This window comes from Temnothorax nylanderi, unplaced genomic scaffold (assembly GCF_030848795.1).
Source record: "Temnothorax nylanderi isolate EJ_2023f unplaced genomic scaffold, tnyl_v1.0 TNYL_tig0040_pilon, whole genome shotgun sequence".
Classification (NCBI taxonomy): domain Eukaryota; kingdom Metazoa; phylum Arthropoda; class Insecta; order Hymenoptera; family Formicidae; genus Temnothorax; species Temnothorax nylanderi.
In genome coordinates this window covers 65,392-84,814 of record NW_027249102.1, presented here as the reverse complement: position 1 = coordinate 84,814, position 19,423 = coordinate 65,392, and the positions used below count along the sequence as shown (strand labels likewise).

General features: G+C 40.1%; 1 protein-coding gene across 5 annotated transcripts in view; it reads right to left on the bottom strand.

Moving 5' to 3' along the window:
• The window catches only part of Hr3 (Hormone receptor 3), an 86,643-nt gene extending 78,252 nt beyond the window's left edge, over nucleotides 1-8,391 (bottom strand). For 2 of the 5 annotated variants that reach the window (XM_071704271.1, XM_071704272.1), the window contains exon 1: nucleotides 5,511-8,391. In XM_071704271.1, coding sequence (XP_071560372.1) covers nucleotides 5,511-5,700 — 190 coding nt within the window. In that variant the 5' untranslated portion in view covers nucleotides 5,701-8,391. The remainder of the gene's footprint in view (nucleotides 1-5,510) is intronic. The other 3 variants (XM_071704270.1, XM_071704273.1, XM_071704278.1) reach the window with 3 other exon arrangements.
• Between the last annotated feature and the right edge of the window lie 11,032 nt (nucleotides 8,392-19,423).

The following is a 19,423-nucleotide window of genomic DNA, read 5'->3' as shown; positions in this document are numbered from 1 at the left end:
CGCGCCCGCGCCGCGCGATTTTCCGAAGCGGAACCGCGCCGCGCGAGGATTCGACGTATCGTCCGCCATCTCGTCTCTCTCGCGCGCGCTCGCGAGGAGCGATCGTTGTCGGCGAGGAGCTGTGTCGCAATCGGAAGTTCCGTCTCTCGCAACCGGCGGTGCGTCGTTCCGATTCGACGCACTCGCGCGAGTAGAACGGCTTGCCGCGCGGTTCGGCGAGCGAGAATAACGTGTTCGTCCGAGCGCTTGCGTTCCGCTTCTCCACCGCCGAGGTCCATGTTCGTCCGCGCGAATAAACGTAACCGCGTTTTACACGTTTCCTCTTTCTTCTCTCAGTTCGATTGTCTTGGACGTGGATACACGGATTGACCGATGCGCAAGGTACCGTGTGGCAGAAATACTTACTTTTTAAAAATTTTTGTTATATATTTTTATACATATCAAGTTTTTTTTTATATTGCTAATCAAAAGAAATATTTATTAATTTATTCGTACTTCATTGTCGTGTTAGTTTTTTGTATTGTATAATATTTGTTTTTAATTGAAATCGTTATATTACATTGGAAGATTAAATAATATATCATATTTATATATCATCATACATATGTACCTATACGTATATGATATTCATCATACGAAGTCTCCTTGTATTACCATTTTGCAGATTTCTCGCAACGGATGTGGTGTCCGTAGGGTCCGTAGCCCGCAGCTCCTCCGCGGCCGCCGCGTCGGTAAGGCCGAATGTCGGCGATAAATTCGCGGCGAGTCGTCAAACGCGACGCGCAGTCGATACTATTCGCGAGAATCACGCGGAGTGATCGAGTGCGCGATTGGTCCGTCCGAGCGCTGGCAGTCGAGTCGAGTCGCGTCGGGCCGAGTCGCGCAGAGCCGAACGTAGCCGACGCGCGACCGGCCTTGCAAGGCTGCAGGTCGTTGAACCCTTGGCCTACTGCCGTCGCGCGCGCCACGTAACGCGCGTACGCGCGCGAACGGGGATAGCCGTCGAACGAACGTTCCGGGGGAAGAAAAAGGACGAGCGGACGCGCGGGCTGTGACTTAAAGACCGTCGGCGAGGGCTGGAAGAGCCACGCGCCCGACGATGTATTTGTGGCGGTGAGTTTTCTTCGCCCTCGACAGTGGCAAATTTTCCTTTTAACGATTCAGAGACGGGTGAAATTAAAAAAAGCCTTTGAGAGCTTCTGCCAGCGATGTAGGTAGGAGTAAATCAAAGGAAACGCGGATTATCTTCTGTTTCGTGATATTTTTTAAGAAGATTGCGAGATCTAAGTACGTGGAATTAAAACTTGCGAGACTTTTGATTATTAAGAACTTAAATTTCAAATTTTGCCAAAGCTTCTACGTCTGCTTTCATTTTCTGGACCAGACGAAAATGGAGTTAAGAAAGAAAATATAAAATTGCTTATGTATGAAATCTTTATATATCTTCTTCTTTTGATTTGAGGAGGAAAAAGTTGAAAAGTTTGAAACTTTTTATTATGTAACTTGTTAGATGAATAAGCAATTAAGATTTTTTTGTGTTATTCAAAAAAGAAATGCGAGGTTTTAAATGATAATAAAAAATGTATTTTTCACGTGTCTAAAAAGTGATCCTGACACTAATTTTACACGAAGAAGTCGAGACCATGCCATGGTCGCTTGCGATTTACGTAATGCGGGGCTTCGCTGTCGGACATATTATTGCCACGTAAAGTTCCGATTAAGCTCGTTAAAGACACAAATCTCACGCGACAGACGAACTTGCTGGGTTAACAGACGTGATTGATTAAAATATTTAAAAAAATTACAAAAAAAAGATTGTGTCGCACATTAAAATTTTATCACGTATAATTTAAGTACGATTGAGAGTGATTTAATACCTAATTTATTACATAATACAGAAATGATTTGTTGAACTTAAAAATTGAAGAATTCAAGAACACACCAAATGACAACAGTTTTTTCCGAACTTCCCTGATTGCGATTAAATAATTGTGATGCTCATCTAATTCAGCAAATGTTCTAAAATGGCACTTTACATCTTAAAAATTTTTTAATTAATTAGAATCTGAATCTGTATTTTCCCATTAAAAAAGCAAAAGAAAAAATGTTTAACAATATCTCTTTTACACAGATTAAAAAAAAAATGTTTACTTAAAATGTGCATTTACACATTTTTTATTAGATCGTCTTTACAATTAAATTCTTATATTTTTTAATGATAAAATACGTTGTATTACGTAAATTGATTTCTTGGAAAAAAGAGCACGTGAGCAAAATTTTTGATAAAAAATAAAGGATAACGACTATTTTTCAAAAAATATTAATAATAACGGCAAAAAAATCCGAATCTGACAATAACGACAAGAGCCTGTCGTGCTACCGCCAGGTTTAAATCGCATCATTCTCGCAATCAGTCATGTTAACGGAGCCGGTCGATGCGGTGCACAGTTGAGGCTAACAATAATAATAACGATAATAGCAACTCCGTCGGGGAATGCGCTGGGTAGTTCTCCCGGACACGAACGGTAAAACGACAAGGAGCTCGACCTCCTAACCCCTAGACCTGCGGGACGCGCTCGCGCACGCGATCACGTTTTCTCGTAGCTCGCCTTTTCCGTTACGCGGTAATTTTACGCGCCGTGCGCGCGCGCGCGCGCGCGATCAAAACGGCGCTTTTAACGCGCGAGAAACGGTAGCGCGAACCTTGTTGTTGTAATCGTCGTGACTATACTAGGAAAAATTACCCATCGGGTAACCGGTATTCACGCCCTTACCGCCGCAACGTTTCCTTCGAGCTCTCCGATGTGTCTAATTATTGTTTAGGCGAACGCCGCGTGTGATAACGAGCTTTCATCATAAACGTCATCTTAAAAGTGATCGCGATCTTCCTCGATCGCGGATCTCGATTAATGACGCCTGTTAAGCCGAACGGCAAGTTTACTCGCGTTTGATGGCACTGATTAAATGGACGGTAATTTTCTCCGCGTCCTGATCATCTTCGGATAATTGCCAGGCTGTTGGTAATAATTATAGTCAGAGACTTTCCGACTATTGACATGTTATTATTGGCCGGATTCAGCAACACCATTAACTGTAATTTTACCGACTACTCATTTCCTTGTACATCGTATAACGCTGGCTATAATCTAGACGGAGGAAAAAAAGTTTAGCTACCGCTAAATGGCGTTGGCAGAAGTATCTCTGTGTCACGTAAAATACACGCGTCTAACGACCACATTGACGTGCAGCTACGTCATATAAAATCAATGCGTTGCCGACTATTGACGTACTAATGCGTCATATAAGACGGGCTGGCGATATTGATGTAACGCTGTAGTACGACTCTTTATCCGTTATATTTTAATATTAACTCCACTACGCCGATTATTTACATCAACATCCTACAGACAGACGCCTAAACGATCTTCAGACATAAAACGTAGCGGTAAATGCTATATAAATTCAACTGTCGAATATAGTTTTATGAGTTTTATCAAGAAAGTGTTGATTACTTTTAAATGTCTGATAGATGGAAATTTTGTTTGCATTAAACTGTATGCATATTCAGCGTCTTAAATGTAATTACATATAACATATTTCGAAATTTTAGAAATGTTTTCTGAAATATTTTCTAAAGATTTTGAAATATATAAATATGGATTTGTTTAAATGTATATATTAATATAGCATTATAAAGAATATTGTAAGCAACTGATATACGTATAATATTTTATCCGCATCTATTAAAAGGAATATCTCCATCTTTCGCTAACCATTACTTTTGTAGTCCATGGAAAATGAGTGGAAACCGGATATGATATTCTAATAACAGTCTAAAATATATGAAGAAAATCAATAGTTTGCATCCAGTCTCAATATAGAACTATTGAACATTTCACATGGTTGTAATAGCTTTTCCCGTCGGCAGTGCTTTTAAAGGAAGATAATAAAACTTTATTTATTTTAAGTTTTAAATATCCAAGAATTTGACAATATTTATACAGGAAGAACTCAGCGTTACTTTGTCGTAACTGCTAATTATTATTGAAGCTGCATTCCGATATTTATATTGTCAGTGCTTATAGATTTTACAATGCACACATTACGTGCATTATAGATTTTTAGCAACTGGCAGTGAATATCAGAGTACAGCCTAAATTATTCTTATAAATGTGAATGCATATAATCAATATTATTAGTTTACTAATTTAAATTTTAATAATTGTAACGCTCACACGTCTTATGCGCGCGTAAGTCGCATTCTTATTTTAACAAAAATTATAAAACTCCAATCGCGTCGATTTCGATATGAAGCTCATTTCTTTTTCAACCACTCTTCCATCTGTTATTCTCGATATCTAGGCGATCCAAAAATATTATAGGACGAAGATATTATAAGACGAACAATATATTAAAGCGAAAAAAGATCACGTCTCGATGCCTCCTTGCATAACTACGTTGAATTTTCCCATCGGGCCACCTCCATCTTTTCGTATATCCGTGTCCATCAAATTACCCTCTCCTCGCCCGTAAGGGTACTTTCCAACGAGCGCGACGAGGATGACGAGAGAGGCACGTGGGGGCTACTCGTGCAGCGGCGAAGTAACGGTGTCCGGTAACCGCGTCAGAGCCGGTGCTAGCGGTACTCGCCGGCGTTCCGTTACTCGACCGACAGATCCGCTAACGCGACTCGCGCTCTCTCCTTCTCGCTCTTTGCGCACGCTGCTCCTTTCTCCGTCACCGCCGCCGTCATCACCGCCGCCGCCGCCGTTGCCGCGCTACCGCGCCGCAGCCGACACACGACTCCGTCCCCCGTCATCCGAGCGAGTACCGGCGCATCGCGAGAGCAGCTCCGTCTCGCCGCGCGATTCGCGTGCTGCTGGCGGAGTAATGGCCCGGCGTTACGCCAACGCGATTACGCGATTACGCGAGCGAGATCGTGGATCCGATCGTGGAGCCGTTCTTCACACGGTATACAAACGATTTTAGAAGACAGCTCGAAATACGGGACATTTGGCCGACATATAAGTAACAGAAGATTAGCACGTTTGCCCACGAAATGTTTGATACGATTGCTTTGAGAAAGATTGGTCCTTTTTCCGTGAAGATTTGAGCTAAGCTTTCACAATCGAAAATTAACTAATACAATTTAACATTGCAAATTGAGATGTATCGTCGAAATAATATATATAGATATACATCGGAGCTAACGTATCTAAAAAATATTATGAAAAGTTTCTTAACTTTTCTTTTATTCTTTCAACATTTGTTGAATTTGTGCGTTTTGATAAAAAGCGTATATGATAAAATAACATTTCTAATTCTTTTAACACTATTATTATTTTTAATAATTTGCATTTTCTCTTTATGGCTGTAGTTTCTAATGCAAATTAAAATTGCTTGATTTTTCGATTCTCTACAATTTATCAATAATAAAAAAAAATGAACTGCTGACATTAAAATCAAAGAAAATCTCGCACGATTCTTCTTATTCATTGTCAGTGTCATACCTGTTCCCGTGATCGGTGGAGAAGTTAGCTGTGAACTGCTTATATCTGGAGGTTGTTGCGTTTGCTGTTGCTGTTGCTGCTGCTGCTGCGGCTGCGGCTGCTGTGGTGATGGTTGCTGTTGCGGCTGCTGCTGTTGCTGTTGCGGACTGTTCGCATGCACGTTGCCCGGACTCGCTGCGCTTTCAGCCATTTTTTTCGCGCGGATGTTTGCTTTCAGTAAAAATACCTTAATACAAGTTATGGCATCTCTACGTGTGATGACTGTCGAAGACAGCGTCGTTGTTGTTGCGTTTCGTTGAGGCCAGCGACGAGATGAGGATGAATGAATCGGACAGTCAGTTTGAATAGAGTCAGTCACTTTCGAGATTACTCGAGTACTCGCTTCGGACTTCTATCCCATTATACTCTCTCGTCTATACGTAAATATTTATGTGCGGATTATTGCGGGATTTATTTGGATCTCTTCGTCGGGATCATTGTCTCTCGGCGTTTAAAGAGAAAACCTCTTTAAAGCATCTTCCTTCGTGAAGCGCGCGATATTTCCTTCTTACTCTTAATCTGTTGTTGTCTTTCGTTGACTAGTTGCTTTATATTGATAATATTGATCTATTTCGTTACGTTCACTTAGATCATCATTACTGGCTCGTATCGATACGCTTTTGCAATACGTTGACACAACGCGCCGATATCGGAAAGAATCTCGAGCTCGGTGCATCTGTTTCTGATCGATTTTTCGCCATGTGCGATCCAACATTTGCTTCGGTTCATTTTCGTAGGATCCAATCGATCAGGTTTGTCAGCTCAAAAAGGGAAGTGATGACGAGGAATCAAAGAGGCAATTTTTAAAGGATTGTTTAGTATCGCCGTGTACACTAAAATCTCTTGGTCAACGGTTTTTAGTTTAAGACATTAAAGGAAGAAGCGTCATTTATATGCTTATGAATGAAGCGAGTGACTTTTTCGATGCATTCGAAAGTGGGAGAAGTCGAGAAGTCGTAGGTTGGACTGAAAAGCTATAAGAGCAACAACAACAAACATCAGGGTAGAAAGTGTAGAAAGAGGGGTAGTTGGAACGGCCTCGAGTGGCAGCCCGTCGAGTCGATAGGTCAGTGGGTCTCGTTCGGAGAGGGTCGCTTCGATTCAACCACGCGTTTCCTCGCGCGCAGCCTCGAAACACAGCGAGGGAGCGTGGCGGTCGTAGTCCTTAGACCCGGTGCGAGTTCGATCTGCCCGACCGTGTGGATAAGGAAGTGCAGGCACTATCGCCGAAACGCGAAAGAAAAACTTTGAAGCCTACTTCGAGCTGTCGGCAGCGATCGATCGTTCGTAAATATAACGATTCTGTATTCGTGTTGACATCGATTTTATATTACGTAACGTTTGTAATCGATTTTAATGATTACATTCTTTTGCGAAGTCGTGTAGCCGAAGTACAGCGCATGGGGCATCGGCTAGTCTCTATTGTAAGTTACGGACAGGCATACTTAAAGAAGATGAACGCACGAGGAGACAGTTTTACACTTCACTTTCATTCATAAGCTGTTTATTGCTCGGTTATTTGTGACGACTATGACGAACTAACACGAGTGACGTTTTCTCAAAAATTGCTAGAGTTGGGAATCGTTTGATCTACGCTATTAAAGGTGAATCGAGAAAGATCGAAGAGAACGGATAGTGGCTCAAAGAAGGAGCTCGTGATTTCGTGCGATCCGTAAATCGGCAGATGTTTGAAGATCCATGTTGGATCATGGTCATCAGTTTGGTTTTCACTGAGATCATCGATTTGGCGAGCGTCGGATCGTCGATCGGCTTGAGCGAAGGACAACGAAGTGTGCGAGGCGGTGCTCGCGACCTTCGACGATTAATTCGACGGCTGCGGTCGATATCTCGCCACCACCGCGACCGCTAGCCTCGCACGCGATAAGAAACTTTTAACACTCACGACGAAATGCTGCCATCGGTCGTCGATGGCTATCCGTGCCGCGATACGCTTTCCCTTCGTCGATTTCGTCGATCACTGACATTCTGGACCGATCTCACCACACTGCCGAGGACACCCACATCGCGAATCACTCGTACTCCTCGTTCGTTGCGTCCAGATATCATCGACGGTATATACGATTGTAGTTGTCTTCCTCGGGAATGCTTTATCCCCGTTGATCGTCAACAGGGACCATCTTCTGTCAGTTTGAAGCGTTTTCTCGTGTCAAATGTCAAAGTGTCCAGGTCTGCTTGATCATCGAAGTTGAGGTCGGAAGGAATAAGCTGATGCACTCGAACGTTTTCGAAGATAATCTCTGCGGGAAAGCACGACAAGCTCAGGGGTTTTGTTCGAGCGCCTCGTGGTTTCACATCGTGCTCGCCCGTGTCGTGATCGCCGATGATGGAAGCGGAGGGCTCCGCAGCTCTCGTCGCGAAGGAAGGCACGTTACTTTTTTTCCTCGCTGGCAATGTGAACGAATATCGCGCGCGCGATGAGTAACCCCGCGCGCTCCCGGGGTTAGATTTCGTCGAGGAGGAGACTTGTCAGGTCCTCTCGTCCCGGGCTCAACCTTCCCTTCTTCCTGCCTTCCTTTCGTTTCGGCGCTATGCACTTTACGGGGCACCAGTGGCTCCTGCTTGCACCGACCACCACCAGATGGCATCCGGGAACTTGACTCGCCCCCGAGCAACCCCGTTGCGCCCCCGGAGCCCTCGCCACCGCCACCCCGCCCGGGTTACGCTAGCTAGGCGAGGGGAGTTTCAAACCCTGCGCAATTATTATGACGAGGTGGAAGGGCTCTTTCCTCACGCCGAGATCATTATTTATGTTGTGATGTATAGTCCGAAAGGGAGATAAGCAAGCAGAGGGATGAAGTAATATAAGAAGGCTTAATAGCAACGTAAATGAATAAAAATTGTTGGTAATGATGATGTAACAGTATCTTACCCCAGGCATGTGTATAATGAATTTTTTCATGAAAATTAATATATTATTACCTTAAATATTATTACTCGTATTATATTATGCCTTTATACAAGAAATTATTATTTATGTATTATATTTATATTTTATTAATGTTCTATATTTATTACTGCACTTCTACATATATTATTATATACATATATTAATATGTATTTCATTGTCTTACGTAATTTATTTGTCCATTGCGATGAATCGCAATTAAATAAAATATTTAAAATATATAGCATTTTTACATTGAAAATTTTTTTATTTTAAAATTACTTTTCAACATATCCATTTAAAATATAATTATACTCAATATTGAAGTAGCTTGGAAAGAGAAAGAGAGAAATACGGGGTTAAATTACGCGCCGGAAGTTCTTCAATGAATGGATGAACTAGCGTAAACTGGCCTTCGGACGATTCGGGGGTGGTGCACCTTGCGCATGTGCGACTCCCGTGCGACTTGGCTACCCTTCCTTCGATCGCGTTACTAGCCCGACTTCGTCGGAGGATAGCCCGTCTTATCGGATAAACCCGATAAACGATAGGACAGGCTGCGCGATGCTGGCTGTCTTTGTTTGCCGCGCATAATTTGCCGTATTTTTTCCATTTTTCTTTCGGGCATTCGGGCATTCGGATGACGGGCACAATCTAAACACTGAGGGTAGCGATTCCCTATTAAATGTTTAAGCTTTTGTTAATAAATAATCGACAGAGCAAAGAGGGATGGCATCACATCTTCGACGAAGATCATCAAAATTCTGAAATATTCCTTTCTACTTGAAGATAAATACTGCTGGAAGAATTCTATAATTGAAATTTTTGTTAAATTATTATGTTACAATGATAATTTTTATTACATAATTTTTATGATAATTTAGAGAGAAGTCTACCGCACTTGCTTGTAATTCACAAAGACGGAAAGAGTAAACAGCCATAAAAAATCTCTTAATGCCAGTTTTTAATTTCGACAATCAATTCTCCGTTTTCTTCGAGGATCTTTTTACGTGGCGCCTTTATCGAACGGCTCGGCGAATATCGCGCTACCGTTATCGCACACCCTTTCGAATGGATCTGCGATTTAAGCGTGTCCGTTTCGCATTGAAACCGTGTCCGGGATGCGAGCCGCGGAGGGGAGCCGCGCGCGAAATGGGCCCTCTCCACCGGGCACGGACGGTGGAGGCCCGGCGCGGAGACGCGAGCCGTTGCATTTTCAGAAACGGTACTTCTAACTGTATCTCACATGTGTATAAGCGCGTACGTGTGCCGCGCCGCTCACCTGTCGGACAGCCGCGCTCGGTGCGATCGCCGAACAACAGCAGCCGATGAACTCGCCGCGCGACGCGGCGCGACCATTGATCCAGAGAGAACTGGTGCACTTCATCAGAATTATATATTACGTAGGAGAAATACTTTTTCTTTCTGTTGCTATTATATATTAAAATTATTTTCTTAGGTACCTTACTTTACATTGATATATTTTTAGTATTTTAAATTAGAAGAAATAAATTTCACGTTTTCTTTTAAGCATTATTATAAATATAAATCATATCAAATGTAAATTAATCGTCGTTCATTACTCTTAAAATATTCTTGATTAATTCTTTGTATTATAATTAGTTTTTTGTCAAAGAGTACATATAGAAATTGAAATAATTATTAGCTTGTAAGAAAATAAAATTTTGTGAAAATGAATTTTTTTTTTTAAGTACACAATCTCTATTTCTCTTTATGATATTTTTTAAATCCATGATACTGTACCTGAATGGTTCAAACGAGCTTTGAAGAAGGATACGCGAGAAGCAACGGTTAGCGGATCTTCTTCTACGCAGGTACTTACGTATATGCGGGTCGCGTGTACGGATACTCACGTAATGTGGGCCCGTTTGCCGGAGATACCGTAAGACCTTGCGGTATTACGTCACAGCGATAGAGAACTAGCGTGGTTAGGAAGGCGTACAAAGGACAACGGAGAAAGGGGCGAAGGAGAAAGGAGGGGTAACACGCTTCTGTCGCGGAGATAATAAACTCTGCCTATTCCAAATTAAAATTCTTAACGCGTCGTGTATGAACTTCTATTTTCGTCCACAAACATGATGTCCCGGAACGATATGTGTTGTTATATTTAGATTCGATTTATTTCGGTCGAAAACTTGAGTTAAGTTTAATTACTAAAATCATTAGGCACTGAAATGTGACAAATTATTAAGCTATCAGTGTAAATAAACAAGAATAATTCTATAATTAATTTACAAACTGATTTATTATTAATTTATAAATTGCTTGTTAGAAAGAAGTTAAAAGAGATATACAAGGAACATATGTTATGGAGTGTTTAAGAAAATTTTAAACATAAAATACTTTTGTTAGTGAACAAAGTAAAAATTAAAATGTATATTTTATAAAATATAAAATCATGAATCTATAAATTATATTTGAATCTATATAGTAATATTTGAATCTATAATTTATATTTGGCAAATAGGACAAATTTATTATCTCAGAATATAAAAATAATTTTACTCATTAAGAATTATTAACCTTTCAAAGGACATTAATAAAAATACGATGTTTTCTTCTCTTCTCAATTTGATTGGATCGAATCGAAAGATAAAAATCGACACATGATTTAAAAATGCATTTCGCGTCGCATGATCGAATTCGTGGAAGTAAATCGGGCCAAAACAGCCATTGACTTTCCGCATGAATCAAGGCGAGTGGGTTAGAATTGTGGATTCCCGCTAGTTTTATACCGTTTTCCGTTAAGCTTTTTATGCGTGCTCGCATGCGTGCGTGAGTACGATTCCGATTTGCGGATGTTTGGCTTTATGCGAGCCGATGCGCGTCCTGATAAGCTCTCATCGCGTGCAACGAATCGTTCACATTGCGCTCGGATAACGAAATTTTTTTTCCATCAGTCCCTCCTAATTTATCTTCTAATTTATTTTCAAGTTTTATATAATGACAGAGACACGCACGGCTTATTATGGTCGAATGTAATACAAGTAATCATATGGTTCAAAATATTAAAAGTATATCTGTATAACATCTGAAATAGTTTGATGTCGTAATTCTGTAAAACACATTCTTCCATTATGATTTCACCCCTTATTCAATAAATTTTTCAAAGTATTACTTTCCCATCCGATATTAATTAATTATTGAAATTAACATTAATTAATTAATATATATCGAGAGATATATATCATTAATTTTTTATCCGAGATAGATTTTTAACTAAAAATGTTATTTTTATATTAATTACTTTTCAGTAAATTCAATTACATTTTCCAAATCATTATTTCCAGATATTCGCGATTAATTTCCGAGTAATATTATAGTCTATAGCATTGTCAATCTCTAAACGGTCAAAGAATGTCTTTTACCGTTCGAAACGACGTACCGTTATCGTTTAAGGCGTATCGTTTGTCCTTACTCATTACTATCTTTTATGTACAAAATCAACCGACGGCGGCGAGTCAACGAACAAGCGGCGGCGCGGCACGGTGCGGCACGGTGCTTCGTTAAGCGTTTCGCAAAATCGCTCCTGCCATGCCGCGATACCGGTGCGGCGAGCCGAGCACGGCGGCGCGGCGGCGCGAAGGCCTCGGTTAAAATCACCGGGCCCTTCCAGCCCCCTCCGGGGCCCGACACCCCACCCCTCGACCCGGACCTCTCCTTCCCACACCCTCTGGCCGCCTGCCGACGGACGCGGCCCGCGTCCACGTGTTTCTATCTGCGGTCAGTGCACTTTGCTGCACGAACCGCGGCCGTTTACCGAAGGTCCACGCAACGCGACCGCGCTTAATAATCATCCTCCGGAGGAGGATCGTCGACCCTGTGCGCCCGAGAGAGCGCAGGAAGCGCAGGAAAACAAAGCTGGCATACGAATTCGACAGATTGCGGGGCGGAAACGCGAATAACCGAGCGTATTTTCGTGCACGCAATAAGGGGTAATGAATGTTGGATCTCGTCGATCACGAGAACTTGATGTCGAAACACTGAAAAATTTCAAATTGTTTGATTTAAGGCTACCGAAATTTCCGAAAGATTTAGAGGAAAAGACTTGGGGAGCAAGGCTCTTAAATATATTAATTTAAATGCGTAAACATTTCACATCTTTTTAAATTTCTTCCTTTTTTATTCTACAAACTTCTCGTGTATTATAAATCTTTCATTCTTTAAGCTAGCTTTAAGCGGTTTTAACATTTTTAAATTCGTATATTATACCTTTGTACATTTGTCTCGTTCTATTATTTACTTTTTAACTCTTTCGATTGACAAGTTTATCAAAATTATCGATTCGAACATCTTCGATATCATTGAATCCATAAACCTGTGATTATTCTATACCTTTAATATTGTCACTTATAAATATATAAATTTTTCACATCTTAGTTTTATATCTCAGCCTTACTTCTCCCGTCTCTCTTACATCAATAGTATTGGATAGCGATGAATCCTTGTTTCCCAGATTCCCTTTAGAGATCGTTGGACCCATAAATCCCGTGATTCCACGCGCATGCCCTCTCGGTGGTTCCCGGAATTATCCCGCAGAATCTATTTTTACCATTTCGACATAGAATGGAGTATAGAGACGGAAGTGAGGGAGGCCACGCGGAAGATCCTCGCCCGATAAGGGAATACGCGTGGGTTCCGGTCATTCGTCTCCATCTCGATATTCTCTGGCGCGAACGCCGCCGCGTATCTCTGTGTCGCTGACACGTACTAAACAGAATGCGCGCTGCTCGGAAACGGCGCGGCGTCGCGTCGTCGCGCGACGTCGCGGAAGTGAAAAAAATGCAGAGATGCAATCGCCGCGATGACGTACTAATGACGACGTGAATATTTTTGAATCGCGGATCGCTAACATCACTCGTGTGTGCTAAAAAAAAGAAATGTACGATTAAATCGCCGCGTCATCGAGAAATCATTTCTGTCGTCTGGTGTCCCGCAATTCTTACCAAGTCGACAGTTTGCAAACAGAATAACACGAATCAATGGGATGAATGATCATATATTTACACGAGATGCCGATGTTATTTTTTTTATTCAAAATAGGTTTGTGTATCAATTTAATTTGAATAAATAAATTTAATATTTCGATACAGAAATTACTGCAGATTCTAAATTTTATGTTATTTTTATGAATTATTTATTTTAATTATTATCCATTATGTGAAAAGATCTTATATTACAAATTTCAGCTCTAATTAATTTTTAGTAATTTATGAAAATTTTTTACACACCAATACATTATCATTTAATACGATTTTTAGAATTGTACAATACAATTGAATATTACAATCGAATAAGATATTTAGAGGACATTTTACAATCGTGTAATACAATCGAATTTTTGAACACTGATAGTCGCAGGAAGATAACAAACATGACTAATATAACATGCTGATCAGCAGTTCGTGATCAGAATGACACGACGATTCATCCATATAAGCAAATTACCGACTCCAGGTGGCCTTAAACTTGCTAAACGTTTTCATACAAGCGCGGCAAGAACGCTTCTGATTTAAATTACAATTAATTTTATTGCGTCATCGCCGATTCATTCCCAACAACGGGAGAAGAAAACGCCTACGCGCGGATAAATAGACACGTATACGCGATACACCGGTATGCCAAGGAGATTTCTAAAGAGTGACAAAGAACGTCAGGGATAGAGGAGCCATAGGAAGAGCGGCGGCGGGAGGTAGGGGAAGATAAACGGATGGCCCTAGGAAGGTTCACGGCCGGGTGGTTGCTTCAAATCAGGCAGGTAAGGTGCCTTCGACGCGAAGGAGAGACATCGCTCTCTCTCGCCACGTGGTGGCGAGGGGGTCAACGTCCTCCAGACGAGGTTCGTGGAGGTGAGCACTCCGTGGAGGTGAGCCACGGCCGGTGACTTTGCCCGTGTGCGCGTGCGGACTTGCCTAAAGTCTTCCCGCTCGTTCATTCCGTTCATTCTTTGTGTCTTACGAGCCGCCGTACAATCCCTCTCTTTGTTCCCCTTTAGATATACCCGCCAGGAATTTTTGTCGACCCCACGCGGTTCAATCACGCGACAAGGCATCACGCGCGGGGCTGCGCGTATCGTCCGTGATTGATGTACCGTCGCGCTGTAATAGGCGCAATGCAAAGAGCGATACGAAGTTGAGTATCACCCTATAGGTATATCGAAGACAAAGGGTTAATTACTGACGCCTACGGGTTTCCTTCCGGGCCATTCTCCGGCATAGAGGTTTTTTTTTTTTTTTAGGAACGAAGAGAATGTCTCTGAGAAGACAAGCGCATTCGCGTGTCCATTATGATAGAGATTATATCTTGTTGATGAGATTATATCTTGTGTGTTCATTTAATACTAATATTAACGATTGGTATATTTATTTGTGATTTATAATTCGACTTTTAATATATTTAATTTTTATTACAAGCAGTTTATTTATTGTAATATAGAAAATTTAAGTTCTTGTGCGTTATTTCTTCTTGTCAATTTATCTTCGCGAATTAAAGACATTATTGAAAAAAAATGCAACAGAATTTGTGTAGAATATTCAACATTATTTAAATAAAATTGTCTCATAGAATCTTCAAGATATTCCTCATTGAAAAGTGGCAAAATTTATTTTAACGTTTTCTACTGACTGGTGTTAAATGATTTACTGACAATCTGCGGTATTGACTTTCATAATTCACGAGTTTTCCGTTCCTTTTATGTTTAGTTACCACCGGTATTACCTCTTCCAGAGGTATGTAGAGGTATTCTCGAAGCAATGCGGGGTTCGCGCATTAACGTATGCGTAAGGGAGCGCTACGTGGGCCGTGTCCGCGAATTTCGACGGTCTCCCGAATAGGAGAGGGAGAGCCGCGAGTTTTGGCCGTGGCGAGGACGAGCCGAGCCGAGCGGGTCGAGTGAACGGGCGCGTAACACCTGCGGTCGACGACCCTTGCGGTGCTATCGAATACCTGCCGACGCGACGACTCGCTCGTCCACGTTCGCGTCCGCTCTTTCGGCCCATGAAGGCTCCGATTCGGCCATCGGATCGCGATTATCGCTAGGACTCAAGTTTGTAAACTATTTTTTTAAAGGAACTTCTAGCTGTCTATCTTCTTCTTTGCCGGACATTAATTATGTTGGATGAAAACTATGATTCGGATGTGTATCGCAATATATATTTGTGTAAATTTATTATATATTTATATATAATGGAGACATTTCTGTGTGTGTGTGTGTGTATATATATATATAAAACTTTTTCTGTATTGAGAGAAAGACAGGTAGGTAAATTGGTGGTATATAAACAAGCCAAGTTATATTGCAGATCTAAAGATATCAAGAGATATGTGTATCGCTCGACACATAAATTATTTCACCATCTATGTATACGTATTGATTTATATATTTATCCTTATAGATACAATGATTCAATTTTCCCTCCTGCTACTTTATATATCGCTGGCCTAGATCTCCGCGTCAAGATTTAATATTAATCGATTAAATCTTTCCCATTTCATGTTCTGTGTTGCATTATTGACAAACTATATAAGAGAAAATATTATATTGACTTGATGTTTGTGTATTTTAAATTATACATTATATTATATAATATAAATTCCTTAAAACAATTATATATTGCATGAAGTGTCACATATTTTGACGAAGAAGAAATTCAGAACAATGTAGATGACATCCGTTCGCATGCTATCAATGAGACGTTAACAATGAACAAAACGATATGAGTAAAGACGACACCTCGAAATGGATGTAAATACTTAGAAGCTCATTTCGGACAAATTATCAATTCTAATTGCCTTGTTATCCATTTAGATACGCGCCATATCATTATCACCCAGTCTTCCTACGCCAATATCATTGTTGCGTGCGCCCGGTAAGATCGAAATACATGAAAGGGCGTTGAACGTGAGCTCGACCTTCCCCTCCGCGACCTTAAGCGCTCAATAGCAACGTTCAAGCAACGAGAAATGAATCCAGAAGAGAGGAGATATCGTCCTATGAGTCATGGATAGAGCGTGGCAGTGACCGAGCTCGCGCGAGCTGGCGATCATTCGTTAGGAATTAGTTTCCGTTAACGCGTATTCCGCCTCTCGGAATGCTTCAAGCGAGTTAAATATTTAGTTTTATTTTTTTATCTAATTTTTTTATAAACAAATAAAATGTTTCTGTAAAATTTTTCTGCTTTTAATTCTAATTAACATGAAACTGTTTCTTTTACCTTTAAATATCAGAATTTTTCGGAAAATAAGGGAAAAATATTATTTTTTAAATTCTGATTTAAAAATGTAACATGTTAAAGCGTTACACGTGCGTTTGTATGTATGTGTGTGTAAACAGAAATGTATTCGTAATATAGAATGCATTTCGTATAACTGTATTTGGTAAGAGAAATATTAAAATAACTATTATGTATGTGCTTAAATTCAGATACAGTTAACTTAATTATTATTTAATAATATCATTAAGTAATTAGTTTATAATCCTAATTAGATTTTTGCACAAGTTTCTTCTGTCTTAATAAATTTCTAATACACGGGTTATCAAGATGATTGTCGCGGAAGAGTTAATTATAGTGAGAAGTTTCAAATCACTTCATCTTCGAATTCCTCGCTGATCGATGTAGAACATTAACGCATGTTAACGGGTAACGAACTCTTACTCAAGCTAACGGACTTTTTCGTTCGAGTGTTGTTGAACGAAAATCTCAGATTTCGAATAATCTTTCTGTTCGTGTATGATCCATCTTTTGCAATTATTAGGAGGCAAAAAAACTTGCTTCAAAAATGTAAACGTAAAAATAATAGAAAGTGTTAGTCTTTCTACAGAATAATTTAATTATCACGTGAGAATTGTTTATCAATGTTTTACCAGAAAAGTTTATTATTCTCGACTTTTATTTCTATTATCAATGTTTTAATTCAAATAATTTTTATTATAATTTCAAATGTTGAGATTAATATAAATAATATATAAAAGTAATGAAAAATGTTTATTTGAACTTAAAATAATTACAATATTGTAATTTTTTAACTATTTTAGTTTCTCTATCAAAAATATTTTTTCTTTTTTTGAAAATAGATATTGCCCGTATAATAGTTAAAGACATTTTAGAATAATTGATAAATACAAAATCAAAGTAATATTTCATAAAGTCGTTTTCGATCAAACATTAAGCAGAATTGAATATGTAAATGTTACATTAAAAAAGAGATAATGATGATTATGTAGGTAAATTATACATATATGTATGTATAATAAAAAATGTTAAAGAGAGAAATTTAAGAATAAAAATAATCTTAATCTTCAGTCAACGTGAATCATAGAAGTACACGTGAGTAATAGGCATGTCATCGTGAAAAAATGTCAAGTTCCTTTAGAGAGAGACACCTGCCTCTCTATCTCCGATCGATGTTTCGCACGGGGGTCGGAAAACGTTCCTGTAGATCGTAAAAATGTTGGAGGAGACATGGTCCAGGATCGGCTCGGAATGGAGTAATAGCAGTAGCAGCGGTAGTATAGTAGAAACAGTAGAACGGAAAGGGAGGGAAAGATGAAACGGGGCGCGGGTGGGGGTGGAGTAGTAAGAAACAGCTGGTGGGTTGAACGAGTCGCGCGAGTTCAATGACTGGAGAACGAAGGAACCTGGTTTTGAGTTAGGTAGGTAGGTAGGTAGGTAGGTAGGTAGATAGGTAGGCGCGACGAGTGGCGCAATTACGCGCGTAGCTACGCATAATGTATGTACGCGCGCGTCACCCGTCGGGGTTGCTACATCGATATCGATACTACATCGTGGTATCGATATTTGGAATCGAGTGAAAGTACCGACGCTGAATTTCGTGCAAGAAGGAAGAGACAAGAGGGTGAAGAAAATGAAGAAAAAGGCTTGGTATTAATATCAACTCTTTATAGGATATCTTGATGGTTTATAATTAAGACTATTGACAGCTTTTTAAAATGTCGAAAAGGAAAAGTAAATATCAATGCGCAAGTATCAAAGAAGGTAGGTTTCTATTAATAATCGAGTGGCTTTGTGGTATCGTTAGTATATTCCTAGTTACGCGTAGCAACGGTCTTTCGATGCTGAATTCGTAATGACGATTGTTCACTGTGGTGTAAATGATCTTATTTGCGCGATATTTCAACATGATTTAATCCTTTTAATACAAGAAACGTATATGGAAAATCATATGGAATATCATTTGGAAAAAAATTAAAAAAAATTAATTGTTTATATCTATTATACTGTATGCGATTAAGCTCGCGATTACCTTTTAATTAAGAAAAAGTTGACAAAAGTCTGAATTCTAAAGCTATATGTTATTAGAAGAAAATCGTTATTTTGTATATATTTCTAATTTACACAACAAAGAAAATGCAATTGTTACGCAATTAATAATTAAGTCATTTCATAGGCTAGAGTAACTGCAACTTATGAATCATTCTTTCAAATATGAAATAATTCCAGTTTATGTTCTCGCTGTAAAGCAAAGTTACCTATAATTTCGTAATATATCGCAAATTGCGACAAGCCTATCGTGACGCATGAATCTTTCGATTGTTGCTCGAGGTACGGGAAGAAGTACTGCAAGAGACGAGGCTCGAACTCGCTTCAAGTCGCTCAGAGTCGCTCGGTCATGGGCCTACCATAACGGTACCCGGCAGCGTAATTTGGGTAGAGGCTCCCATCGACATATACAGGCTCGGTTCATCGCCTGCTTATACCCTTCGTGCGTTTCGATGTACGCGATGCGATATGCTTGGGTAATGTCTTTACATCGGTCGGGCCGTATGCGACTTATGCGACTCTTGTGGGGATATAAATAAATATCCGGGGTTACCGCCCTCTTTCTCGCGCATTCTGGAAAACTATAGTTTAATAGGGTGATTTTATATCCTTTGAAGTAGTTGCGGTTTGAGGATACGGATGGTTTGTTCGCCGATAACAGGCAGTCT